The sequence below is a fragment of the Cyclopterus lumpus genome, chromosome 23 (assembly GCF_009769545.1).
Source record: "Cyclopterus lumpus isolate fCycLum1 chromosome 23, fCycLum1.pri, whole genome shotgun sequence".
In the NCBI taxonomy this organism is placed as follows: Eukaryota; Metazoa; Chordata; class Actinopteri; order Perciformes; family Cyclopteridae; genus Cyclopterus; species Cyclopterus lumpus.
The window spans coordinates 1103480-1128778 of NC_046988.1; the positions used below are offsets into that span (position 1 = coordinate 1103480).

At 44.0% G+C, this 25299-nt stretch overlaps 1 protein-coding gene across 1 annotated transcript in view; it reads left to right on the forward strand.

The window, feature by feature from the left end:
- lmo3 (LIM domain only 3) overlaps window positions 1–24432 on the forward strand; it is a 39684-nt gene extending 15252 nt beyond the window's left edge. The window contains exons 3-4 of the mRNA XM_034526383.1: window positions 14291–14416; window positions 24327–24432. Coding sequence (XP_034382274.1) covers window positions 14291–14416; window positions 24327–24432 — 232 coding nt within the window. The remainder of the gene's footprint in view (window positions 1–14290; window positions 14417–24326) is intronic.
- The last annotated feature ends 867 nt before the right edge of the window (window positions 24433–25299 follow it).

Sequence of the window (25299 nt, forward strand, 5' to 3'; positions counted from 1 at the left end):
TTATTCTGCAGTGTGAATCAAAGTGTAATCAATTTATGACAAACGAGGCATTAGTTTGCTGCAGGTGTCAGTACAGAATTTAGAATTAGAATAAAAAAAAGGAAAAGAATTTAAACAAATTGAAATATGTCAATGTACAAACTCACCAATAACCAAGAGTCTCACATCTGGACATGGATATAACATGAAGCCCGAGCTGTGTTCATAACCTGACCCCGTGGAGGAGGATGGAGGCGCTGTTCTTTGTGTGAGCAGCTCGGCCTCGTCTGGAACACATTGTTGGCTGCCACTTCTCTTCTGCAGGCATGTGAGAGTATGATAACAGCACTGCTGGTGGACACGGTGATATGCAGCGCCCCCCTGCCCCTCCCCTTCGTCCACCCCACAGGCTTTTGGCATGGGGTTTAGTTTAGTTTCTGCGTGCTTGGGAATCATGCACAGCTCTCATCCTGTATATCACGCTCTCACAGTCGGGGGGGGGGGGGGCTGCCTGAAAGGGGAGACCAACCCTTCTCCCAAGTGAACCTGCACTCCTCTCCGTATTCAACTATTGATGCTGAAACGCTCCGAGTGACAAAAGCAGATGTGTTGTGGCGGGATCAGACGGCCATGCATGATTAATGTGGCCCCTCCGGAGCAGGCGAGGGTCTGGCTTTGTGGGCCCACGAGAGGGGGGAGTGAGGAGAGAGCACCTGTTAGTCAAACACTCCCCCTCTAGTGTACTTCCGAGCTCAGTGTGTAGGGCTGAGAGCAGATCTCAGACCACCAGTGCTCTGGTCTGGGATCTGCTGAGGCTGGAGGGGCTCCCCTCTGCTCAGGGCTCACAGGGGGCCTCAACAGGACTCCAATTAATAGTTCATTAAATGTGGCTCTGTCCACATGAGCCTTTTCACCACCAACAGTGTGACTTTTTGTGTTTAACATTGCTGTTAATATAATAAATGAATCAAGAAAATAATCCGTCAACACGTGACTTAAAGGTCGGGACGATCAGACTTCATCCCTCTGCTTTGTCCCTGGAGGGTTACACAGCTCTGCTCTCCTCGTCTCACTGCTCTGGTCTTTTGAGCTGTTGGACTTCTTATACACGCATTCCCAGAACCTTATTGTTACTGATAGAAGTGATGGAAAAGGTGAGGAAACAACGCTAAACTTTGGGTAAAACTTTGAATGTAATGGAGTATTTTTACATTATGAAATTGCTACTCTGACCTAAAAAATCTACATTCTTCTTCTACCTCTGCACTCTAAAACGTGCACATTGAATTGTCACTCGGCCGTGACAGCGGTCGTCCTGCAGCCCGCTCGTGTCAGAGGTGGTGTTCCACGTGGAGGAGGTCACCTCACAATGTTCACGGAGGTATGCGCCATGTAGCTCCAGCTCTGCTGGGGGAGCACGCGTGAACCTGAGCGGCTCAGCTTGCCAGCAATTAGCGTGGCGGTGTGTGTGTGTGTGTGTGTGTGTACATGTGTGTGTGTGTGTGTGCTTCAGCCAGGCCTTCTGTGCCACCCCGTGGTTAATGAGGCCTTTATGGAGATGAAGTGGGGGAGAGGAGGACGTGGAGACAGGGAGACTGGAGCTGGCTGCAGCTGTTACCGTGAGTGGAGGTGGGTGTGTGTGTGTGTGCGTGTGTGTGTGCGCGTGTGTGTGTAGGGAGGGCAGGGGGAAACAGGATTTCAAAATGCTGATTGGTCGGTGTCAGCCCCACTTACAGGCGTTATTTGGATGGTATAGGCAGAGCTGTGAGGCCTGCGCTGAACCCCTGAGCGACTTCTCAATTAGTGGGCGGCCTAGCGGAACTGCCAGACACACTATTGTGCGCCCCTCCACCTCCGCCTTCATCCACCAACCCCCGATCCAGAGCTGCCTCTTCCTCAGGCCGCACGCCACCCGGATCTCTGCAGCCGGTCAAGTGGTTCTGTGCCGACTCGGCGTGAACACGCCACCATGGGATCCTTTTTCTGGTCGGAGAGCCGAAAATAACTGGTTTTCACGGTGCAAAAGCTTTTGCGAGCATAATAAGCTTTTAATGTGGCGCTCTCCTCCACCATAACCACCGACTGTGATGCTTTGTGATGCGTCCAGCCTGGATCTCTGTGATAACACGTGCCACGGCGAGGAGGTGGGGGGGGGGTTGCACTCTGCGTAAACACCCGGCCGAGCCAGTTTGCGGGCGTCGCACTGTGAGCTTGTTGTAAAATGAGATGTAAATGCAACAATTTTAGCAGCCTGAGTTATTCATGAGCAAGGAATGCTAATGCTACACACTGTTTCGCCCTTGGCCCGGGGCGCATCAACAAACAAGTCACTCAGCGAAGGAATTAACAACTTGATTAAGTCACCTGGCGCCAGAGCTTTCTGCCGCTGCTGCATCTTCAGACTGAACCCGAGTGTGAGCTGGAAAGGCTCTTGAAGGCATCATCTCGGGATGTTCTTACAAGCCGAGACTCTGGAAACTGAAAAGAAATCTGTCCGGTCAAATCCATACACAGACTCATTATTGAGAGGACATCCAATCTATAATTGGTTTTGGAGGTATAAAAGAATCAATGTGTTGCCGGCCTCTTGTATCTGATGTGTATCTGAGTGCAGGGCGGCGAAAGGCTGGAGGACACAGCAGTGGCTGCAGACGGCCATTGATTGCCCCTTCCACCAGTTTTCATACCTTTTAAATCTGTGAAATGCTAAAGAGGCAATCAAAGCGATCTGCAGGCGCGCTGTCAGAGCGCGTGTCCATGTGTCAGTCTGGTGATTTCACAGCCACCTCCGCTGCATTAAGGACGCCTGATCACTGGGTGGGAGCGCCGGGCCTTCTGCCCACGCAGCAGAGATGGTGATGAGCTGCAGAAATCATCGCCACATCACACAGAGACAACATAACAACAACTCGGCTTCATTTTCTCTGCGATGATTGTAGTACTTAGCATTAAAGAATATGGAGTTAAAATAGCAATTGCATTTGATTATAAATCATTAGATGAGGGCCATTATTGGTATAAAAAAAAAAACTGAACTGGGGTGGAGAATATCAAAATTTTCAAAATATTATTGAAAATAAATAATGACGCCAGCTGCCACGAATTTCGTTGTGACTATACAGTAGTGTTCTCCTAAAGTAGGATGGAAAAAGGTCCTCAAAGATCATAAAACATAATGCTGATTGGGATGTTTTGTACATTTTGTCAATGGGTTATCAGATAAATCCTGAAGATTACTGTTTCTGCTCTGATGTTTTATATTATATTATTAATACGGATAAATAAATACTAATATTTTACTAATATTTAATATAGCCTATTTTGCAATCTGCAACTCTTTGTTTCCGCAGTGTTTAGAGGCGGAGTCTGTGGTGTGATGAGGTCAATCCAACCTTGCAAAGTGAAGCGTTACTTTAAACTCAAAGAATTTCTCTCGCAAATTTCTGACTATATAATTTTAGAAAACATTTTTTCTCCTACATTTGCGGGCTGTTTTCTCCAAAATGTACCCCTTTTTTCTCAAAGTATCTACATTTTGTATTTTTCTCCGAATGTTACCCACCTCCCCTCGCTCCATCCCCCTGACCCCCGACCCCCGTTGACCCTCACACATCGCCACAGCAGCGAACACTGAATGCCCAAGAGAACATTTGAGAAGCACACTAAGAGATGCCACGGTCAAAGTCAAGTAAATGAATAACATGGTGGATGTATTTGAAAAGAACCAACAGAGGTTAGACATGACCAGTGGTCTTGGCGGGGCTGTCCTGCCCGTGATGGAGCAGCTCTCCTCCAGCCGCTCCGAACACCAGCTGCTGAAAGTTGCTCTACAACAGTGCTATGGAACGCCTCTCAGGCTTTAATGCTTTTTCCATATTTGGGTTTGGCCAGACCTGAGGCTTTTGTAGGCTCTCATTAATTTAATTGGCTGCACTTGGTCCGTTCATTATCAAGATCTCTTTGTTCCACAGCTCGCCTGGCTTCATTTCCACACCGTTTCTGCCTCATAACGACGTTTTTCGTACAATAAAGAGCCATTAAACCCCGGGGAGCGTGGGCGTTCCTGTCCACAATGCCTCGCTGTGATACCCAGCTGTACTCACTCACAGAGCAGGGATGCTTTTGATATGAATATTTAGATGTTTTAACATTTGGACGAACACTGAGCAGCAGCACTGTATCAGGGGCTACCTGTATTTCAGTCGGGGGCAACATTTCCTCTTCTTACTCCCAGCCCCCTGAGCCAGCATCCATGTATCTGAATCTGAATGTAGTTCTTCCCCTTCAGTATCACGTGTCCTCTTACAGCGGACCTTTAGCTCGATACAAAGACAATGGGACTTTTCCACAGGATTCTGGATTATCGCAGGACATTATTTCTCTGTGACAAACACACATTTATGATACTCACGAGCAAGATAATCTTCACAAACGAAACCCACTTTTGTGATTTTTGAAGCATGAATACAATCGCTAGAAGCACAAAGCTAACGATAGCCAACAACAACAAGGTTGTGTGACTCACCAGCACCAAGCAGTCTCATGTTACTCTTCTGATGACATTGATAACTCTACAAATTGCAAAGTTTGAGGTAGAATAGTTTGCGAGAGGGAATAATAACACAGCGAGCATGATGATGTTCAACGTCCACGACAATGACTTTCCAATGAGTGCTGTATTTACTGATGGATTTTATGTCATAGAACAAAAGATTACAATCTCGTGAGCTTGTTTTAACCACAGAATCTATTTCAGGCATCAAACCCCCAAAAAAAACGATCGCAGATTGCTATGTTTTATATATAAGATATTACAGCGTTATCTAAATTTATATTCACTAAACAATTTGAGCAACAATAAATAACAACAATAATAGTCATTATTCTGCAGGCCTTCTGCCGTGAAAAGCATCACAACCAATTTCATCATGTCCATGCCTAAGTTTATATGATGGTCTATAAATACAGGAAATCTGATTTCAATCATATTCTACAAATAATCTTCACCACAGTCGCCATCTGAAATCTTTCCCCTCGTTAGAATCCGATATCTAAGTGTTGCTTGACACTCAGTGAAAAACTGTGGAAATTAATTAATACAATGTAGAACTGGTAGTGTTCTTAAGAATAAGATATATTGAATTTTCCACCAATTACCCTGAAGGACATAATAAGCAACCGCATTATCCAAGAATGACTGTCAGGAGAAAGTGTTGACCTTTATTGATGGCAGATTGTTCCGATTTTTCCTCTGATGCGTAGCAGAAAGGATAATAAGGAAATGTAATAAATATGAGAAAGATATTGCTGCTGACAGCTTGCAACTGTTGGCTTGGAGGCAGCGGTGGGAATAATATGCCTCTACATGTCAGTGTTTCACCAATGTGTCAATCAGCCAGACTTCACCTGATGGGCCACGTGTCATGCCTGCACCCTCCAGATGGGCGATAACATGCGCATGCTGGTTGTTTGGCTTTGGAATTGTTTAGCAGCACATGCTTTCCTTTTCTATCAAAGATACTTTTGAGAACAAATAATTGAAATGCTGTGAACCAGACAAATGACCATCACAAGCTACAAACCCAAAACAGGAGGTTGCTGGTTGTGTTTCTTCTTCTGTGTGTTCTTCCTTTGGTTTGTTTCTAAATTCTCAATCATTTGTCCTATTTTTTCTGTCCCTTAAGGGTTCAAATAGCAAATAATATTATACAAATAAAAGTGTGTGTGTGTGTGTGTGTACCTTGTTTAATGAAATGGTGCATAGATGTTAAAAGCTCCGAAAGCACCCTATAATTGTTATGTTGTGCTTTAGAAAGCTTGGCTGCCATTAACCTCCCAACACCACATTCACTTCACAATTCACACGTCTAGCAATTACCTCGACAATAATGCCGGGCTCGCAAATGTGTGTGTTCTGAAGTTCCGGTAATTAAATTGGGCTTTTCACGTGTAATCTGAAAATGCTAAAGGGTCAGACTGGGCACCGGTAATCACAAGCAATTGAGCCTGAAGGAGGGTCACAGATACTGGAGGTCTCGTTTCCTCCAGCGCCTAATTGTCCCAAAGAGAGTGGTCACATTTCCTTAAGGGGGGGTCAAGTAGGGGCCCTTTGTTTTGTTTTTCCAAAAGCAGAGAAGGAATGTCGTTTGATGGGGAAAATGATGACAGGACCTCCAGTGACAATATCATTTAGCCTGCATTTAAGTTATAAAGTGTGTAGAAAGATATTAACCAAAGCCCTCAGAGGGTTGTCATATCTAACATCCAGATAAAGCAGCTCCAAAACCACACTAACTTCTACCAAACAGTTTTTACATGACATTCACTGAAACCTTGCACTGTAAAAATCTAATCAGTAGCAAGTTGCTATGATTGAGTCCTTAAAGGTTCACAATGTTTCAGGTTTGTCTTTGAGGATTAAGTGTAGAGGATTCTGGGAGATCTAGTGGTATGGTTTTGCACACTCGAGTGCAAAACCATGGTAACGGCGTGGTATCGGGACCTTCACCTTGACTACTTTCGGAGCGATCCGATTCAGGCACAAGCATGCGGGAAACCTCTGGTCCTTCAGGGTGAACACGCTCCCTCTGTAGATTTGAAGGGCTCCTTATAAGCACCCTAAAACACAAGGATTCTTAGTTTCAGGTTATATGTAGTAATGAAAGCATGGTTTCGAATATCATTTTCCATTTCTGCCAATAGATCTCTGTAAAAACCTAAAAAGGGGCCTTAAATATAATGGCAAGGTGACCATAAGAACATGAAAACAGTTTTTGGTCACTGACCCCTGTGCCTCACTCATAGCCCAGTAGTCCTTGAAAGAGACTTGGCTCTTCAACATAGTTTAGGGTTAGGTGACTTGGTTGCGTTCAAATGGGTTTGAACAGGTTATGCGTTATGTCTCATCGGTTTGAACTCAAAACTGGCTGCTGGATATACTCACTAGAGTACCAACATGTAGATTAGCCCGGTGCTAAAACAGTCCCCAACAAATGAACAAATGCATGTCTGTATTTTGTATAAAGATGGGCAGATTTCAGTGTTCAACAGGAAACAATGGACTTGGGGTGGAGAGCAGCAGTCAGGCAGGCGAGGGAAGTCAGAGTAAGAATGGAGAGGCAAACGGACATGCCATTGGTTGCTGGATGAAGATAAGGCCTTCTATTTATTTTCATGTCCTTCAAACTTTCAAAAAGTTCTATTCTCTTTCAGTATTTTCCAAATACCTTGTTCCAGTTCTTTCTTGATTCAAAATGCATTCACACAATGTCTAAAGGAAACGTTCCTAGAAGAACCAAGGCCCCCATCGTGTCTCCATGCAGGACACAACACTGGTATTTTCCTTTGTACTAAAATGCTTCCGTTCAGTCGCCTGGACACATCAGTTGTTGGACCGTCCCCTGCATTTGAGATTAGCTAAATTAGCTGTGAAGAGCAATGACTCATGGGAGCGTGCGTGTTTGGTGCAGATAATTGCAGGGCTGGTGTGCCACAGCCTGGCACCCAGCTTGGGTTTGCAGGTGGGTTGGCGTGGGGAAGTGCCTATCGAACTGCACATCTGGCCCCTGTGGGGCTCCAAATCTTTCATTCCACCCTCTTCTAAATGGACCCAAACACAGCACTGCCAACACAACTGTGCTGAAAGCCTGTTCCTGGTTACTTTGTTTGAAGCATGCTTTTTTAAAGAGTCGTTTCTCGTTTAAGGACAGTGGAATTTTGATTAGAATTGATGTGATGTTAGTGTGAGTAGATTATGGGTTAGATAAGGGATACTCCTAAAGGTAGGGGAGGGTTTGATTTTGAGAACTGTTAATTTGATGATGGTAACTGAGGACAGGACTGCCACCAGTAGTTTATTTCTTCTTCTCAGGGTTTCACAGAAGCGTGGAAGGCTGGAATGTGGAATGGCGTTTGTTTTTCGACCTTTTCGAGGAGTTTTCTATAGGAGCTAATTAGGTAGCACTGCAGCTGCTCTTCAGGCCCACAGTTCAGGGGAATGTTCCTCTGTATGGTCGGCAGTCTCTCAGAAAGCAGGCCATAATTCATCATTAGGATATCAGAGTCCAGGTGCAGATGAAAACTGATAGAGCCGGCAGCGAGGCAAGTCGGGGCACTCAAGGAGGAAAATCTTATCCCAGGGACAATTCCCAGGTCATGCCTGTGGTAATTGAAATAATTTTGCCCCCAGAGTTGTTTAATCACTGACAATCACACGTGCACGGGTAGACAAAATTGAGGAACGCACAAGTCTGATTATATCTGCCACCCTTAACTGTTTCCCCTCCCCCGTCTGCTACAGTTCACATAGGCCCCTCAGGTTTCTGCAGCACCACTTTTCTTTTTTTTTTTCTGACTCACATCGAGATTTTCACGAGATGAAGCATTGATGGGCAAACCATGCCAACTATTTCTTGCCTCTCCTTTCCCTTGTTTTATGGACAGACTCCAAACACTGGCTTCTCACTGTGATTACATTTCAAGTGGGACACCAGAGTGGCTCCAGCCAGGGTGCATTATAAAATGGACGCAGCACGGCCCCATCATAAAAGCCTATGTTGAGATGCAACGAATCATTTGTCTGTTATTAACCCTGAGCCTGTGATTATGCAGATTGCCATAGATTTTCCCTGGTTGCCTGGAAGTGAGATCCAGGGGTTGTTCTATGCGTGGCAGGCGGACGAGGGAACGGCCGTGCATTACTGAACTTGCCACATTCATCATGTTGACTGATGGCACAGGGAGTCGGTCCCCGGGTCCCGGTGGTTAATGTAGTGGGTAATTAACTGTCATTTGCCTAGTAATAGGCCGATGATCAATGGTTTGTGAGGAAACAAATTCTAATCCGGCAGCTGATGAATGCATGCCGAGGCAGGAGCAATTGAAGTGGTGGGAGGGATAGGAAGAGGTGGGGTCTTGTGTGTGTGTGTGTGTGTGTGTGTGTGTGTGTGTGTGTGTGTGTGGGGGGGGGTTAAAGGCGCCCCCGGAATTTCAAACGGCGACTCGAGGGACTCGGCTATCAGTGCCCCCCCTCCCTGCTCTCAAAAATGGATTAACCCCGCCAAAAGAATTGCCCTTGCAAGAATACCCAGTCAGGTGAATGATGGAGGAGTTGATTGATCATCTTGAACAAAGTTTGTTCAGTAGGCAGCGTTCAATAACTGCTGTAGTTTTAAAGGGTTGGTTCAACCAAATCACAAAAGCATATTTCCTCTCTTTTGTCTAGTTTTGGTTTCATTTGTTCAGGTTTTCATCTGTCTCTAACTCAGTTGATCCAATTCATATAACATGCTCGCAGCAACATTTCTCTCCAGAAACAGTGGGTGTGTTTTTATCCACCTATCTATGCACCTTTCAACTTGCGAAATGTCATAATTCCATTCAGTTCCCCAAATAGATTTCCTCCATTGGGTTCTCTTCATTGCTTATCACCATTTGAGGTTTTGATTGGTTCTCTTTTAATTACATTATCTTGTCGTGCAACAGTTGCAGATGGAAATAGGTGTTCATTTGCCATATTCTTTTGCGGATTTCCTCAAAGTTCTATTAAACTTTGCGATACATTTGGATCAGGGGAGGAAATTTAAAAAAAATTTCGGGGGCAATTTTTGCCCCCACTGACTGAAATTCAGGGGCATTCATAAAAAAATTGGGGGCGCTTTTTGAAACTTGTGAAATAACATTTAACCTTTGTTCAAAATAATAAATATACTTATTTAGGCTTACAGTATATGAGCAACTGTCATCAAATGACAAAAAGAAGACTATTAGGCAGTAGTCTACAGATTCAGATTTTTATATATTATAACATACATAACAATTTAAAAAAAACTGTAATAAAAGGGCTATACATAGATTAATTAAATTCAATTTACAACCAATTTTTCAGAAAATGAAAACAAATACTAAATTATATGTACAGTGTAGACAAATAATAAATATGTCTACACTGATGATATGGCAACTGGACCGGGTCAGTGCTACGATGTTTCATTAAACATCATAATTATTAGAGGAAATTATGGGGGCATTTTTTGCCCCTCTCCTAGTGATATCAGGGGCAAAATTATATTTCTTAGGGGCAGTTTTGCCCTTTGCCCTCGTGTATTTGGATGGAAACCAGACTATTGTCGCTCCCCACGGATGAATCCACAATACATTCGTTGGGACTATTTCTTTGGTACTTAACAGTTCAAAATATATAATCACTTCACCATCAGACATGCTTGTCTTCGTACAGTATCTGTGGCTCCATGTATATTTTCCAGCATTATGCATTTTACTTCCTACACCCCAGTAATTGGGCACCCATTGTATTTGGGATTTAGCTTGAAAAAGCATTGACATGACACCACAATGGGCGGGCGGGGGCCTGCACACTCAGATTGGGTTTTGGGGTCCACTGGGCTAAAGCCTTGTGGAATAATTTAATTGGTGTCTGTTTTTCTCTCGTCAGATAGGTACCACTGAGCCGTACCAGGCTGTAATGCATAGTGAATGCCTTTTGACTGAAACAAGGTATTGGGCATCGACAAATTCACATTTGTGCAAAGCATGAATTTTAATTTCATGTTGTATCCTCAACCTCTTTAAATATACATGCTGTCTTGTCAGCCATGGATATGAAGTGCATGTCAAGCCCGCTACATATGTTATTCAGTTTTCTTTCTTTTAAGCAGATCCACAGTTATAAGCCCTTTAGACATGGCAGACAGCTCTACTGTTGTAAGCCTGAGAGAGATGCATTCGAAATGTATATATTTATTACCAACTATAATATTATAATCCATTGCTAAAGGCACTGGAGTCCCAGGCACAAGGCCTCTAAACCGTCATCCTCTGATTGTGTTGGAGTCTGGGCCTTTGAATTCATTGCAACCAAACCACGGTTAATTTGCCTCCTCCCTTGAGAGCCATTAGCGTCTGTGGCATCAAACTGGCGGAGCGGCAAAAGACGAGTGGCAGGTACGCTCCATCCATCTTCCCTCCCCACAGGGTGAGCCGGGGCTTCCAGTGCGCTGCCGGGTTGAGGAGTGTTTGCCACACAAGAGCCCAGCGAGCCGGCTGGCTACATGCTGGCGCTGCCACAGATACAGTTTGGGCAAATCTCTGAAGACCGCTATCAGCCGCTTCACTTCTTCAGCTCAGCTTGTCGGAGGCATTAAAAAAGATTGAAGATTTGAGTGTATGTAATGAATGTATGTATTGTTCCCATAAGGCGATGCTTAATCATTTACAGAGTGGTGAGTAGTGCGAGAAGGTAGAGAATGAATTATGCAGCAAAAGAAAAAGTGGATGAGAACAGCCAGAAGTTTGGATGTTGGGTTTGGGAACCCTGGGGGTCTTTGGATTTTTTTATTTATTCATTTGTATTCGATTTCATCTTATTGAGTGGGTCTTTTAGAAGGATTCTATTTCCTTAGTAAGAAAAATCAATGTGTCTATTGGCTGAAAAATATTCTCAGGAATATAATTACATTTTTTTATTGTCCAATAACCTTAGCTTTAATGTTGGTGTCCACTCTGGAGGCATTGCTTCTGTAAGAAATTCAGTTGAACTGATTACTTGCTTACTTCTATTACTTTCAGTTAATGAGACATAGATTGGCCTGATCAAAAACTACACTATTGTCTAGCTTTTTGCACATTACGTTTCTTGCTAATCCATCCATCCAGCTATCCATCTATCTATCCATCATCCATCCATCTATATCCATCCATCCATCTGTCCATCCATTCATCCATCTATATCCATCCATCTGTCCATCCATCCATCCATTTATCCATCCATCTATCCATCTATATATCCATCCATCCATCTATCTATCCATCCATCTACCCATCATCCATCCATCTATATCCATCTATATCCATCCATCTGTCCATCCATCCATCCATTTATCCATCTATCCATCTATATATCATCCATCCATCTGTATCCATCCATCTACCCATCATCCATCCATCTATATCCATCCATCTGTCCATCCATCTGTCCATCCATCCATCCATTTATCCATCCATCTATATATCCATCCATCTATCCATCCATCCATCTGTCTATCCATCCATCCATCTATATCCATCCATCCATCCATCTATATATCCATCCATCTATCCATCCATCCATCTGTCTATCCATCCATCCATCCATCTATCCATCCATCCATCTGTCTATCCATCCATCCATCCATCCATCTATCCATCTCAGAAACACACACAAACACTGCTTGTTGACAGATAAAAGGATCTTCACCCAGAATTCCTCAGAGCAAAGTAGTGTGTCGGTCCTTTTCAGCCGAGCAGGACACCTTAAATGTGCAGGAGATGAGACAAAAGCGAGAACAGTGAAACAGAGGACTGTTTTGATTCAAGCTGGCAGACAAAAAGCTTAAAACATCACTTTTTTACACAAATACCTTCCATCATTTATAATACAGCCTTGAATGCATGCTATGTGAAAATGACTCAGATTACTGGAAGACAAGGACACTGCACGGTGAGAGGTGGCTCCATGTGACTCTTTGAGTCGTAAGATGCCAAACAAAGTGCTGCTGTTTTGCTCAAACAATCTTGCTCATTATCTTGCACTAAATCTATCATTTCTTTTTCTTTTTTAAAGTTTTTTTTAGATCAATTACTCGGCTTTGTAAGGAGAGAAACAGATGAAATATCTATTTCATGTGAAGGCCTTCCGGCAATGCACATTTGTGCAGAAAAGAGAAAGGACAAGAGATACCACAAATGTATCTAAATTTAGATTGCTCAAAGGAAAAGGCATAATTCTTTTAATTAAGTCAGCACTAATCCATCGAATTGGCCCTCTTTGTTTTCTCCCACCTACCATGTTACAAGAGATATCCTTCATTGTCTCAAGGTGTGTTGACAGTGGCTCTTAATTCTGTAGGTATTCATGAGGGCACAATCTATCTGCTTCCTTTGCCTCAGGGAAACATACTTTCTGAAGGTTAATAAACAACCCTGCATATCCCGAGCCCTGAGATCATTTATCAGATTGCGATCTCTTACAGACTCTAAGAGTGGCATGCCGTTTTATCATTTTAACAACGACGGCTAAAAGTGCCTGGAGAAGTCTGCCTAATAGGTTATTTTGTTATATGATTTCGTTATCAGATTTTCTTTTCCCTTGCTAGTCTGGTCTAGGTCGCTGTGTAGTAACAGCCCTGAATCCCTAATGAATACTCACATTAATGTCCCGGGAGCAGGAGGAGAAATAATAGGGTCCTCCCTGGGCAGTGCGCGCCATGGCCCATCTATTTCTACAGCACAAGCTAGTCTTTACTGCTGTTGCCCAGCTCGGTCCAGCGGGTTCTGGTGCCTGATTCAAAGACCAGATCGCTCTCAACAGCTCATGTTAGTGTGTTTACTGCAATCTCCTTGACAGCTGTCACTCTGGTTGTCAGAGGCACCAAGAAGCAGCACAAACAGTCGGGCTTTTGTAATTCTGTTAGGAGCATTTCCGGTTCTAATGGGATGCAAGTGTGGGACACAGTGGTGAGCGGAGTCAAGTGCACAAATTATGGACTTGTTTCGTCCATTGGGACAATGGTGTTTATTTAACTGTTGATTTACCGAAACATTTATGAAAACTGAAATCTCATGTAGCCAAAGAGTTTATGTTTTCGTTTTGTTTTTGTTGTCTACAAACTACTGGCCCTCTTTTCATGGAACTTGGTGGAAGGGCTTAGCATGGACCGTGGAAGAACCCATTACATTTTTCAATACACATTACTTTTCACTTTATTCAACATTTTGAGATAGGGCACTTGGCCTTGGTGGAAGTCTGCTCTCTTCAAGTGCCCTTCTACTTTTTATTGGTTTTATTTAAAACTAATGGACTGACAAATCCCCTGACAGCTTTTAGTTTTAAGCTTTCATCAGAGCACGTATGACAGCAGTGAGCTTTCATATTAAACGGCATATCATGCCATCCAGTCAGTGTGAAACCTGAACGCTCTAGAGAAGATCCATAAGACCCACACCTAAATAACAACTAGAAGGGCAGACCTCCGCCAAGGCTGTTCCATAAGTAAAAAATAATGTGTGCATCCACCCCATGATTTGGATCTGCTTCTGAATGTAATGGGTTTTTCCTTGGCCCATGCTGAAGCCTTTAACCAAGTTTCATGAAAATAGGGCCAGTAGTTTTTCCATGATCCTGCTGACAAACGAGCAAAGAATCCGGACCGGAAACCCCTCGGTGAATATGAAATTAAGACTTCCTGTTGTGTACTGAGGTTTTGGGAGAATGACTCACATCCTGTGTCTTCTTTGTGTCTATGTGTCATCTCAGGTTGTTTGGCGTTACGGGGAACTGCGCGGCCTGCAGCAAGCTCATTCCAGCCTTTGAGATGGTCATGAGGGCCAAAGAGAACGTCTACCACCTGGACTGCTTCGCGTGCCAGCTCTGCAATCAGAGGTGAGTGATTAGACGCCACTCCTGCTCCTCCCCCGTACCTGCGTCTTGGCAGATGGCCGGTCAGGGAGAAGAGTCTGCAACGCGGTGAATCTCAAGTGCTGCTGAAAGTTGAAAGAAAGATCCCATATTGTAGATTCATCACTCTAACCAGTGGCCAGGAAGACACAACATGGGCCTTGGGGACACCTGCTGGACCTGGAGCAGTGATTACAATCCTACACTACTGCTGTACGCTGTCCGTCTAGAGCGACAAGTGCACTTACATGTCCATACATATGCTCCACATCAGTCTTCATTACCGGGCCTCCTCCTGCATCCTGTAGACAGGATTTTAGGACCCATAGCAGCAGAGGAGAGGTAGCTGGTTGGAGGCATTGAACTCAGTAAAAAACCTTGTTTAATAAAAGCCAGTGTCACCCTTACAGAACCTCACTGGTACCCAGTGGGTTTATTATGTACATTCTTACAATTTATTACAATCCAATACAACAGCCCTAAAATAAGTCCCATCTCCGTGACACCTATAATATTGTGTATCTGAGTTCATAGTTATTGTGGATTGAATTGTAATAATGCTTTTGTCCACCCTCATTTACATACATGAAGGGAGTATTAGAAACAGTAAAACACAAGTTTCATTGTAACGAAAAAATCATTGTGTCATTGTGCTTGTTTATTTGAAGTTGTTCTCTTAAATGTCCTAATTTGGAATGGCTAGCTTCATCAAAATGACACCTTTCTCACTGGAGAGAGCAGATTCTTGAAGTGGACCAAAGTTGCTCATACAACAACAAATACACAATCCCTCATAAATCTCCAGACAGTATAATGTTTGATGGACCGTATGAAAAGGAATGGCTGCCAATTTGGACATTGTTCTCTGTAGCGGTATGCAGTGTCTTCAAATGAACCAGTATGTATGACACTTGATGACAACCATGCCTAAAGACAACAGTTTCATTACCATTCTGACAGGCCATAACGCCTTCCTTCCTACTGGTTGCTTCCCAATGTCTCTTCAAGAATTCTGGATCGTTTTCATGTATCTGTAATCTTTTTTACGAATAATTGTACAAATGGGCTTGACGGAGCAGCCTTTCACATAGCCTCTCAACGAAATGGAATTAGACCTTGACCATGTTTGTCAAATACCGATGCCTGGTCATTACCCTTGGCCTGTGATACCGAGGCACCCTTTAATGTCTGTTCCAACTAACTACATTGCAGACCGATTTGAGTTGGTATAAGACCCTCAGAGCAACTGACTTAGTGAAAAGAGCAAGAAAGTCCAAGCAAGGTAGTAGGCAGGTTGGACAGCTAAAACAAACACAGGACTTTCACTCAGGAGATACCTGTTCTTGTCTCGTGTAAAACCAAGTCAGCGTATCTCGTAGTTTTGTTAAATAACTTCCATACTGAAGTTACGGCAGTTATGGAACAAATATACTTATTTTACATAACCATAGCCAACTTTGATATTTTTACCCAAACCATGATATTTTCCTAAATCTAACCGAGTAATTTCGTTGCATCTGTGGGAAGTCTATATTTGAAAAGATGGTTGTATGTAAAGAGTGGAAAATAAGCGTCTGTCCTTGACACACCCAACCAAAACCTAGAGCGTCATAGTTTGCAGCGTCGGGCCACTGGCCATCCATCGATATGTCACGAGTTAGAGAATGAGAGAACAAATGAGAAAGTGTTGCTAATAGTTATACACATGAACAGTGAAACAATTGGTTGTTTAAATAGCACACTGCAATCCCCTTAAATGCTGTCGGAAGGAGGTTTTCACACGCCATTAAAATTTGAAAAGCATACCGAAGCCCCAAAAGGTCTTCTCAGTGAATGTATAGTTCTGGGAACCTTGCAGGAACATTGTCCAAACAGGAGAGCCTCAAATAATCCATGCTGCCGCCTTTCACTGATGGAAAGCTGATGCAAAATCTTCTTGGAGCTAATCAACAAACCAGAATGTTATCAACGGTTTTTTGAAGGTTACTCCATCAACAACACAAACAGAAAAGCTCGGGGGAACGCCAGGAAGGTTACGTGTTGGCCGGCGTCCTATGTTTCTCTCACCTCTGTTCCCAAACTTGGCTTTGATGCAGACGGATAGACACAAGCACCCGCATGCAACCACACACACACACACACACACACACACACACACACACGACCCAGACACATTGCGCATGCTTAAGGGAAAGGACCTTGTTACGCACAATTAGCACTGGGTTATTGTCTTGCCACTTCAGCCGGCTGCACCAGACAGCCTCTCCTAATGGAAGAAGTCAGCTAATCTTCATCAGCCAGGCCAGGGCAGGCCAGCTCTGCTCCTGCACATTAAAACCCATTAAAGCGCGAGCAAATCTTTCTTTTTACATTAGGCCAGTTGATGAACTGTTGAATAAAATCGACGTCAGTGTGTTTCACATGGTCCGCTGTGGCCTCGCTAGCACCGTTCAGATGCCCATCACAATTTCACCGGGGCCCGGCCAAGATTTATGCCGTGGCACCGGCTTTAATTGAAGCTGTTCCTCAGCTCTGACTTTTCGTTTTCCATTTTGTTTCTATATATTGGGGGAGAAACACCTGTGCAGGAAAATTAATTTAAAAGGTCGATCTGTTTGCATTGAATTCACGAGTTCACATCCAAGAGACAAGATATTTCAATGGGAGTGTAAACAACAAAATATAGTTCTGATACACAAATTACTTGTGTTACCATCTGTCTGCAAACATGAGACTACAGTCAAGAGCCTGCTCTGAGAAGAACTGTTTTGGATTGTTAGGCCAGATTGAATTTTGAAGATTTGGAATTCAGAGCAGGTTTAAAGGAACAGTTGACCCCAAGATCAAAACTACAAACTGTAGTAATCTTCATCAATTTAGAATAACGTTGTCCGTACAGATGTCTGCCTTCTCTCCAATATAATGGAAGTAGATTGCACTCTGCTTGAGGCGAACAGAAACCATGACCCGGTTACTCAAGATAATCCACAGACCTTGTTGTGAGCAGTGGGAACTATTTCTTTCTATCAAACTACGCCTACCATCAAAACGTTACATGCATAGTCATGCAGAGTCTTTTCTAAATAAACTTTCATATTCGAAGGAAACAACTTGGTAAGGTTAAGAAAAATATATATTTGTTTGGGTTCAAATAAGTTTGCCAGTTACGTGACAAATAAATCAACGTGGACTTATTGTTTCTGTGGTAGCTGGATCTGACCCGTCCACTCCCACCAGCTCTGTGTGGGTTCTTGTGGTCTGGTTCATGATTACATGGATTACATCTGATTTTGATTTGTTGGGTTATCTGTGAATCACAGCCCATTATTGTTTGTAGGTATAGCTAGGAACGCTGGAGGAGAACTGTGTCACCGCAGAAAGAAGCGTTCACCAAAAACCTGTCAGATTCATATTTGCTTTGAGCATCACAAGTCCAGTGCCATCTACTTCCATTATTGTGGAGAGAAGGCAGATATCTCTCCAACCGGTATCTCAAACACTCTGGATCAGACCAAAACAATCCAGAATGATGAATAGTAGTCCACAGATGAAAGGGAAAATGTGTCTTTTCCCTTTAATGCTATCTAAGCTATGACCGCAACATCACTAAATAAGTCTAGCATGAGCGAGTTTCTCAACATTTATATCCAGATAAATAGAATGACCTTTTACAAATGTTCCCAGCCTCAGCCTTAGATCTATCAGGAGATCTCACTTAAGATTTCCTGAATAGTTTCTCAGCGTCTCGTTGACTGGAAATGGGCTTCTGGTCTTTGTCTGGCATACCGATCTGCCGCCCTGTTCATCTACACCCGCTCTGTCCCCTCTCGTTTCCCCGCCTCAAACAAACATGAAAGCCCCCCTCACCCCATTGACCCCCTTCCCCCAACGGGCCCTTCAATAAAGCAATCTAATCCATCTCACAAATGGCCCAGAGATTTCTCTGCGGAACATCATCAGAAAATGTGAAATCTGATAAACAGAGCAGGCGATCGCAAGGTCAGCAGGGGTCACGCTGTGTAATTATCCGTCACTCCTGCGGGTCAGCTCGTGTTGCTATTTGAAGGTTGGCTCGCTACAATTAAGTATGAACATACAGCCACTCCACCCACCGAACACAAAACTACTCACTCATGCATCTATCCATGCCGTCAGTTGCTTTGTAGATACATCCACCCTACTGTATCCCACAGGGATTATTCTGATTTCATCACAGGCTCTCTACTCGACTCCAATGGTCATTACTAAGCTATTAAGGGCCTGGCTTAAGTTGAAGGCCAGTTTGTGCCTGACAGAAAGACCGGCCCGGTCACGGCAATCATGAATCGCAACCGTTTCCTTCTTCTTTGTCATCATTGCCATCAAATTGGCAGCAATCTCTTGCTTGCCACGAAAGAAGCATTGAGAGCTGAACCAGCTTCAGGAATAAGATCAATGGAAAAGCCTCACCAGTTATCTTACTTGTGTATCTGTCAAACAGCAAAAGTCCATCCCCCACCCCTCTCTTCGGTCCGTGCACGACTTTGAAATGGTATCAAGCTGAGGGGAGTGAATAGCTCCTGTCCCTGGTCTATCAGTGGAAATATAGGACCCTACATTGGCTCTGATTGCTCATGTCTGCACCCAATGTGGCCTTACTCTGTTAAACTGGACATAAATCTACCGGCGTGACCTTCCCACCAGCCAGACCTGTTATTTTTCCTACCTGCGCTGGTGGAAGTGAAGCACCACTGTGGTTTCGTAGCCAAGGGGACAGGGAGGCTAGTTCTGAAAGGAGAAGGGGCTGTTGGCGAGGGTGGGGGTGTTGGGAATAAGGACAGAGATATGAGACTCCATCCAGCAAGCAGTTAGCCACAGATCAGCCCTGGGGGACAGCTAATCGATGGGGCTGTCGTCCAGCCTCATCATCTAGCCAGTGCTGGCCCAATTTCCCCCTGATGAGCTGGAGGCCACAGTCTAGGGAGGCTGAAGAAAGGTTAGAGTAGAGGGGAGCGGAGGAGAGCAGGATGGGTGACAGTGCAGAGGAAGGTCAGTGCTGATAAGGGAGGATGCTCCATACTGGAGCCCTGGAAGGAGAGACTGACACCAATTGGGTTCAGCACAGCTAAGCTCAGCCACTGGTGCCTTGTATGTCACGAGTTAGGCTTGTTAGACAGGGGCCTAATAGCCAATAAGGGACACAGTTGTCACTTTGTGTATGATTGGTGTTGAGAACTCGGAGCCTGTGCAGCCAGCCTACTAGAGAACACAATTTCCCTGCGTAATCCTGCACAATTTCAAATAAAGATGACCATTTTAAAGAATAAAAATGTTACAAATAAATGTCAGTTTCTTTCAGCTCATGAAAATGATAGGTAAGTGTTTCAACCAATACCCACTACAGATATTTTGAGCTTTCTGAAGACCCAAGCTGTGTAACCATCAGCGCTTACATCCCCTCAAGGATGTCTAGTAATGTGGACGTTTAGGGGCTGTCCTTTCCAGAGGATGCAAAGGGTGAATGCATTTGGAAGAACCTTTTTGATACATGCAAATGTGATGCAGCATTTAAAATACTGGCACCAGAAAGTGGCACAGAGAAATCTATTCATGCCTCCTTGTTGGGCTGGTGCGATTCGTCGATATAATCAACATCATCAATACAAAATGACGTTGATTTACATAGCGTGCGATGGAGCCCATTGAAAAGCATCCATTTCCCTGGAGAACAAGCTGCCGATAAAAAATCTCCAAAGTGTGGAAGTCTTAAAGACGGAGACCCAACAATGTGGGGCTCAGAAACCTCTGCCAACTGGAAATGGCTTATCTAATATGCGAAAAGGGAAATCATCCAAGACCGTTCCTCAAGACAGCGTCCTGTCGACTTTTTGTCCGCACCAAAGCACGACGTATAGGGATTATCAACACCTGGAGCATGTTTGTTAGTACTCACTTCAAATATATTTTCTAAATGTTTTTTCAGTAAAACAATGTCTGGACCTCTGCTGCTAAATCTAAAGTCTTTTCTTTTATATTTTCTGTTTATTTTACGGCCATGTATGAGTGACAGAATGGTTTTGGTTTGTACATTCTTTAGCAAAAAATCATCTGATTATCCTGACTGCATATGTAATAAATGTATTTAAAGTTTTAAGTAAAGAACTGAAATAAAAATACAGTTTCTCCAGTTTAGAGAAAGAGTTGCTCTGACATACAGTGATTACATCTATAAGTCCTAGCAAGTTTTTTATTCAGGTATCTGACAACTAGGGTCTGTTATCCTGGGATGTGTGTGTTAAGAGGGGAATTGAATAACATATTTAAATATTAATCGGGAACATTTTGATATGTATTTCAGGTAAATTGATTGTTATATTAATATTATATTAATTATATAAAATGTATTGGACATTTAAACTTTGAATTAATCAATAGAAAATAATCATACAAGCAGCCCTACTTTTCCGTTGGGCAATGTGGTGGAGACTAAGGCAGTAAGTTAACATACATTATTCAAGGTAATATTGGTACCATCCACTCCTGTCTCATGACACTTTATACTCAGGCAGGGTCGTATTAAACTGGATGGTGCAACACAGCTAATATGATGGCTTCCTCCATTTGTGGCCACATTGTTTGATTAACAATTGATTTTTTTTTTGGGGGGGGGGGGCAGTAACCAGACATCTGTGAGCACTGAGCCTCATAGACTGAGTCAGAAGGAGAAAAAAAATAAAACCAGCGTTTTCAAATATATCAGCAGTGGACGTTTAGCACAGTAACTACAGTTATGGACATTTATCTACAGGCAGACACGTCGACCTCCTCCTGAAACGATCCTGTCCACATTACACTCGTCTTCAGCGTGTCCTTGTGCTGCTGTCTGATTGCCCAGCAGCAATCTGCCAGAGAAGATTTACAACATGCTGTTACAATTAAGAATCAGTGTCACCGGGCCAAGTGTTTCTGAACCTGTGTGCATCCTCACAGTAATTAGATTTGGTGCAGTTGAGACTATTTTCTCTCTTTGACAATCTCTCTGTTTCTTCATTTGAGTGGAAAGTGAATACTCGAGTTAACACGGGCCTCCGAGGCAAATCGCTGGCATCGCAATACATCTTTTAAGTGTGCCTGTGGAAGCCATTCTTTCTCTTCCTCCTACAACAAGAGGTCTCTAAAGACTCATTAGTCACAGTCACCTCCAAGTAGAGGAAGGAGGGAAGTGAAGGCAGCGCGGGGACAGGGGAAGAGAAGCTGACTGACTGTAAAGATAAAACCCATGATATGATGTACATACTAACAGGTGTGGTGTTAAGGGGTTGAGCTATAGCTCCTATGAGCTGCTCACACAGTTACACGTGCTATAAGAACATATGGGTGGCAAAAGAAAGGAAGAACCTCAACCTCCGTAAATAACAAGATAGTGAAAGCAGATGCTTCCACACAAGGTTCACTGAATGAGTTTGAAAATGAATCAAACCATATGCTCTGGTCTTTACCGTCAACTCAACACCACTTTCAGATCTTGGTGCTTCAAATTATGTAGTTCCTATGAAAATATGTAAAGGGAAAACTGTATACCCGTGTTTAATGAACACACTGTACGAAGTGAGGGAAAGGCCTACATAGGCAGGGCTGAGACATGTACCAGTTGTTAATAACAATGCACACTTTTAAGCCCCCTTCCCACTTGACAAAAACCCCCACTAACATCTGGATTGGGTCTTGTGTGGAAAAGGTCACAATCAGAATTCATTCCAATGCAAATGACTCACAGGTATTTATCGGCCCCAGCTCCACTCTGCAGTGATGGAAACATGACACCATGGTGTCTACCCCTTATTTAATATATAAGAAAGAAAACCAACAGTCCACATTTATTAACGTAGAAAATAACGTACAAAACATACAACAATATGCTCTTCTCAAGGCCACAAGACTCCATTGTTAGTGCTGATCACACTTCAAACCCAACAGAAACAAAATAAAACTCTTGGTTAGTCTTTCTACTGTTCCCACAATCCCCGGCTCTGGGTTGGCAGAAATAAAGCTTATTATACGTTCTCCTTAAAGCAACAGACTCCATTGACAGACAACAAAACAACCAAATCAAACTCAACATAACCACCAGCCTTTCCACGGTTTCCTGAGCAGATGGATTGGGGTTTTTGCACACTTCCATGATATTACATTCATAAATCCATAATAGAATATAACAGATATGAAACGAGATAATACGACCACAACATTTACATTTAAATACATTTAGAGTTGTGTGATAATTTGATTTCCTAAAGAGATATGCCTTGTCTTTCTGTTTCAATATTTAGCATTGTGTTGTGTTTGGTGTGTTGGTGTCAGTGTGGAACTGGAATTGTCCACTGAGAGCTGGACTAAAGGTAAAAATCAGCCCAGAAAGCAGGAAGAATCTGGCTTCATTGCCTGTTTTATAGGCTAATGCTGCTGAAGCTGATGCAGTGAAATCCTTTCATCATTTATTATATCAGCACTGAGCACCAATAGCTAGCTGATAATCCATTTTTTACTAAAAGTCCAGTCGCACCAAACCAATATGTCAGCATAGAGAGCTGGATGAAAGATGCAATTGTTTTAAAAAAGTGGAAATACTAGGGCAACACAAGGTCATTTATTAGACACGGCTGTGTTGGGCCCAGCGTAATATCCTCATCATAATTGGTGCACAGATGTCACATATGCTGTTGACATTTCACCGAGCAGAAACAATTTGGCCGTGTGAAATAAGTGGAGTGCTGGGATAAGAGCTGTGAAGGGGGGGGGGGGGCACTCCGAGTGGAGAGCGAGGGTGTCATAATACAAAAAGTATCAAGTTAAAGTGGGAGTGGCTGGGCCTCAGTAAAGACTAATAGATTTGAACAGCGCTCCATGAAACTCTTAATCACAATGTCACACAGCCCAGATGAATGTGGATGGTGGTGCATCCCAGCATTAACCACAACGTCTAATAAAGTCTCCTCTGTTGAAGAGGTGGCTCATCTTGGTGTCACGCTCTCGTCATACGTCACTGAAATGCTCCATTCAAGCATTGTGTGTGCAACTTCACATTCAGCTCTTCCTCGGAGCTTCTGGAATTCATTTCCAGAAGCTCCATCCTCTCACACACCTTTTGGTACTTTGTGTGTATTTGAATCCTGTTAATTGGTCCCGAGTGGATGCAGCGCATCCCGCTCTGCCCTGCAGCCCAGAATAAAAGCCCGAGCTGGTCAGGTACCCCGGCTCCATCGCGCTGTGTGTGTGCAGCTCCAGCACTGGACTCGGCAGTCTCTACATCCAAGGAAGTCAAACGGGGGCGAGGCTTGCTGTCCCCGTCACCCCCCCACCCCACCCACTCCCCCCTCGCGGTAAACACTGGCACCGCTGCTTGCCGACCTTGTCTAACCTGCACAGTGAGGGAGATAAGCAGCCCTCAGGACAATACAGGGAGAGTTACTGCTCTTACGCGTTCAACATAATCTCCACTTGGCACTGTGCTGAAAGGTCAAGCGTAACTGTACAACCCCCCCGCCCCCCCCGCCCCCGGCTGGAGCGGGACGGGCCTCTGCTGAGGTCGGTGGGGGTTTCTGTAAGAGCTGCAGGTGGAAAGGAACCCCGGCTTGGAACAGAGATAATCCCACCACCTCCCCCACAAGCCTGTATCCCCCCCCCACTCCTCCCTTGTAATTGAGTTGACTGTTTCCTGGAGGAGAAGCTTGCCTGCATAAGGTTGCAGCAGGGAGGGGGGGGGGGGGGGGTATGCTTGCTTAAGTAGAGCTTTAGCACTAGTCAGGAAGTTAGCAGCTGGCTATGCCTGCTAGCCTACAGCTCCGCGCTAATGATGAGATTCTTGCTTTGATGCTTATGTAAACTGTAACCCCCCCCCCCTCTTTGTGTTGCGCAGGTTTTGTGTGGGAGACAAGTTCTTCCTGAAGAACAACATGATTCTGTGCCAGACAGACTACGAGGAGGGGCTGATGAAGGAGGGCTATGCTCCCCAGGTCCGCTGACCTTCGTAGGCCAACGAGAAGGAGGAGGTGGAGGAGGAAGAGGAGGAAGAGGAGTGGGAGCAAGAGCAAGAGAGAGACCTGAAGGAGAGCTTGCAATCGCACAACACAAAGCACTATTGCCTCCTGTCCAGCTCCTGTCCCCCACATGTACATAACGAAGCAAGCTACCCCGGGAGGGGAGGGGACACACTCTGCTGTACAGAATCGCCATAGAGACGCCACATGTGGCAGGGAACGGCCCGGGAGCCACCGGCAAACAGAACAACGTGAACTAAAATATTGAGTTTGTCCATTTCTTTGTGACGGCCGACGTCTCTTTCCTCCTGGCCAACAGATGCCGGCCTCCCAGCCATTTCTAACCCACGGCTGATCCCGGCTGTTGGAAAGCAGATATATATTAACCCACCCATAAGCAGTCTTGTCTCTTCTTATCTGACAAGGACAGACAACTTCTACTTGAATCTAAAATACACTGAGGTATTGTCAATCAATGTCATTTTGAGGTAACAACCTTTTTACTGTATGATATCAGATTTAAAACACAGTGAATGTAAACAAAACAAAACTAACGCTGATGTGTTGCTGTGCGTGTGTGTGTGTTGAGGACTTCTACGTCTTGCAAGGCTCGGTCTGGTCCATATCGTCCCTACAGAACCTTAAGAATCCAAAATGGATTGGAAGTATCACGTAGTATTGGCATGCTTCCAAACCACACAGCTGCGTTGGCCAAAAGATATGAGCTGTGACATAATCAGTGGGTTTCTCTGGATGGGTGGAATCTCTCACAGTCACGAGATACATATATTTGAGACCTTTGTGTCATCAGAAGACAACTAACCTTAAAGACCACAGACTCTTCTGGTAGCA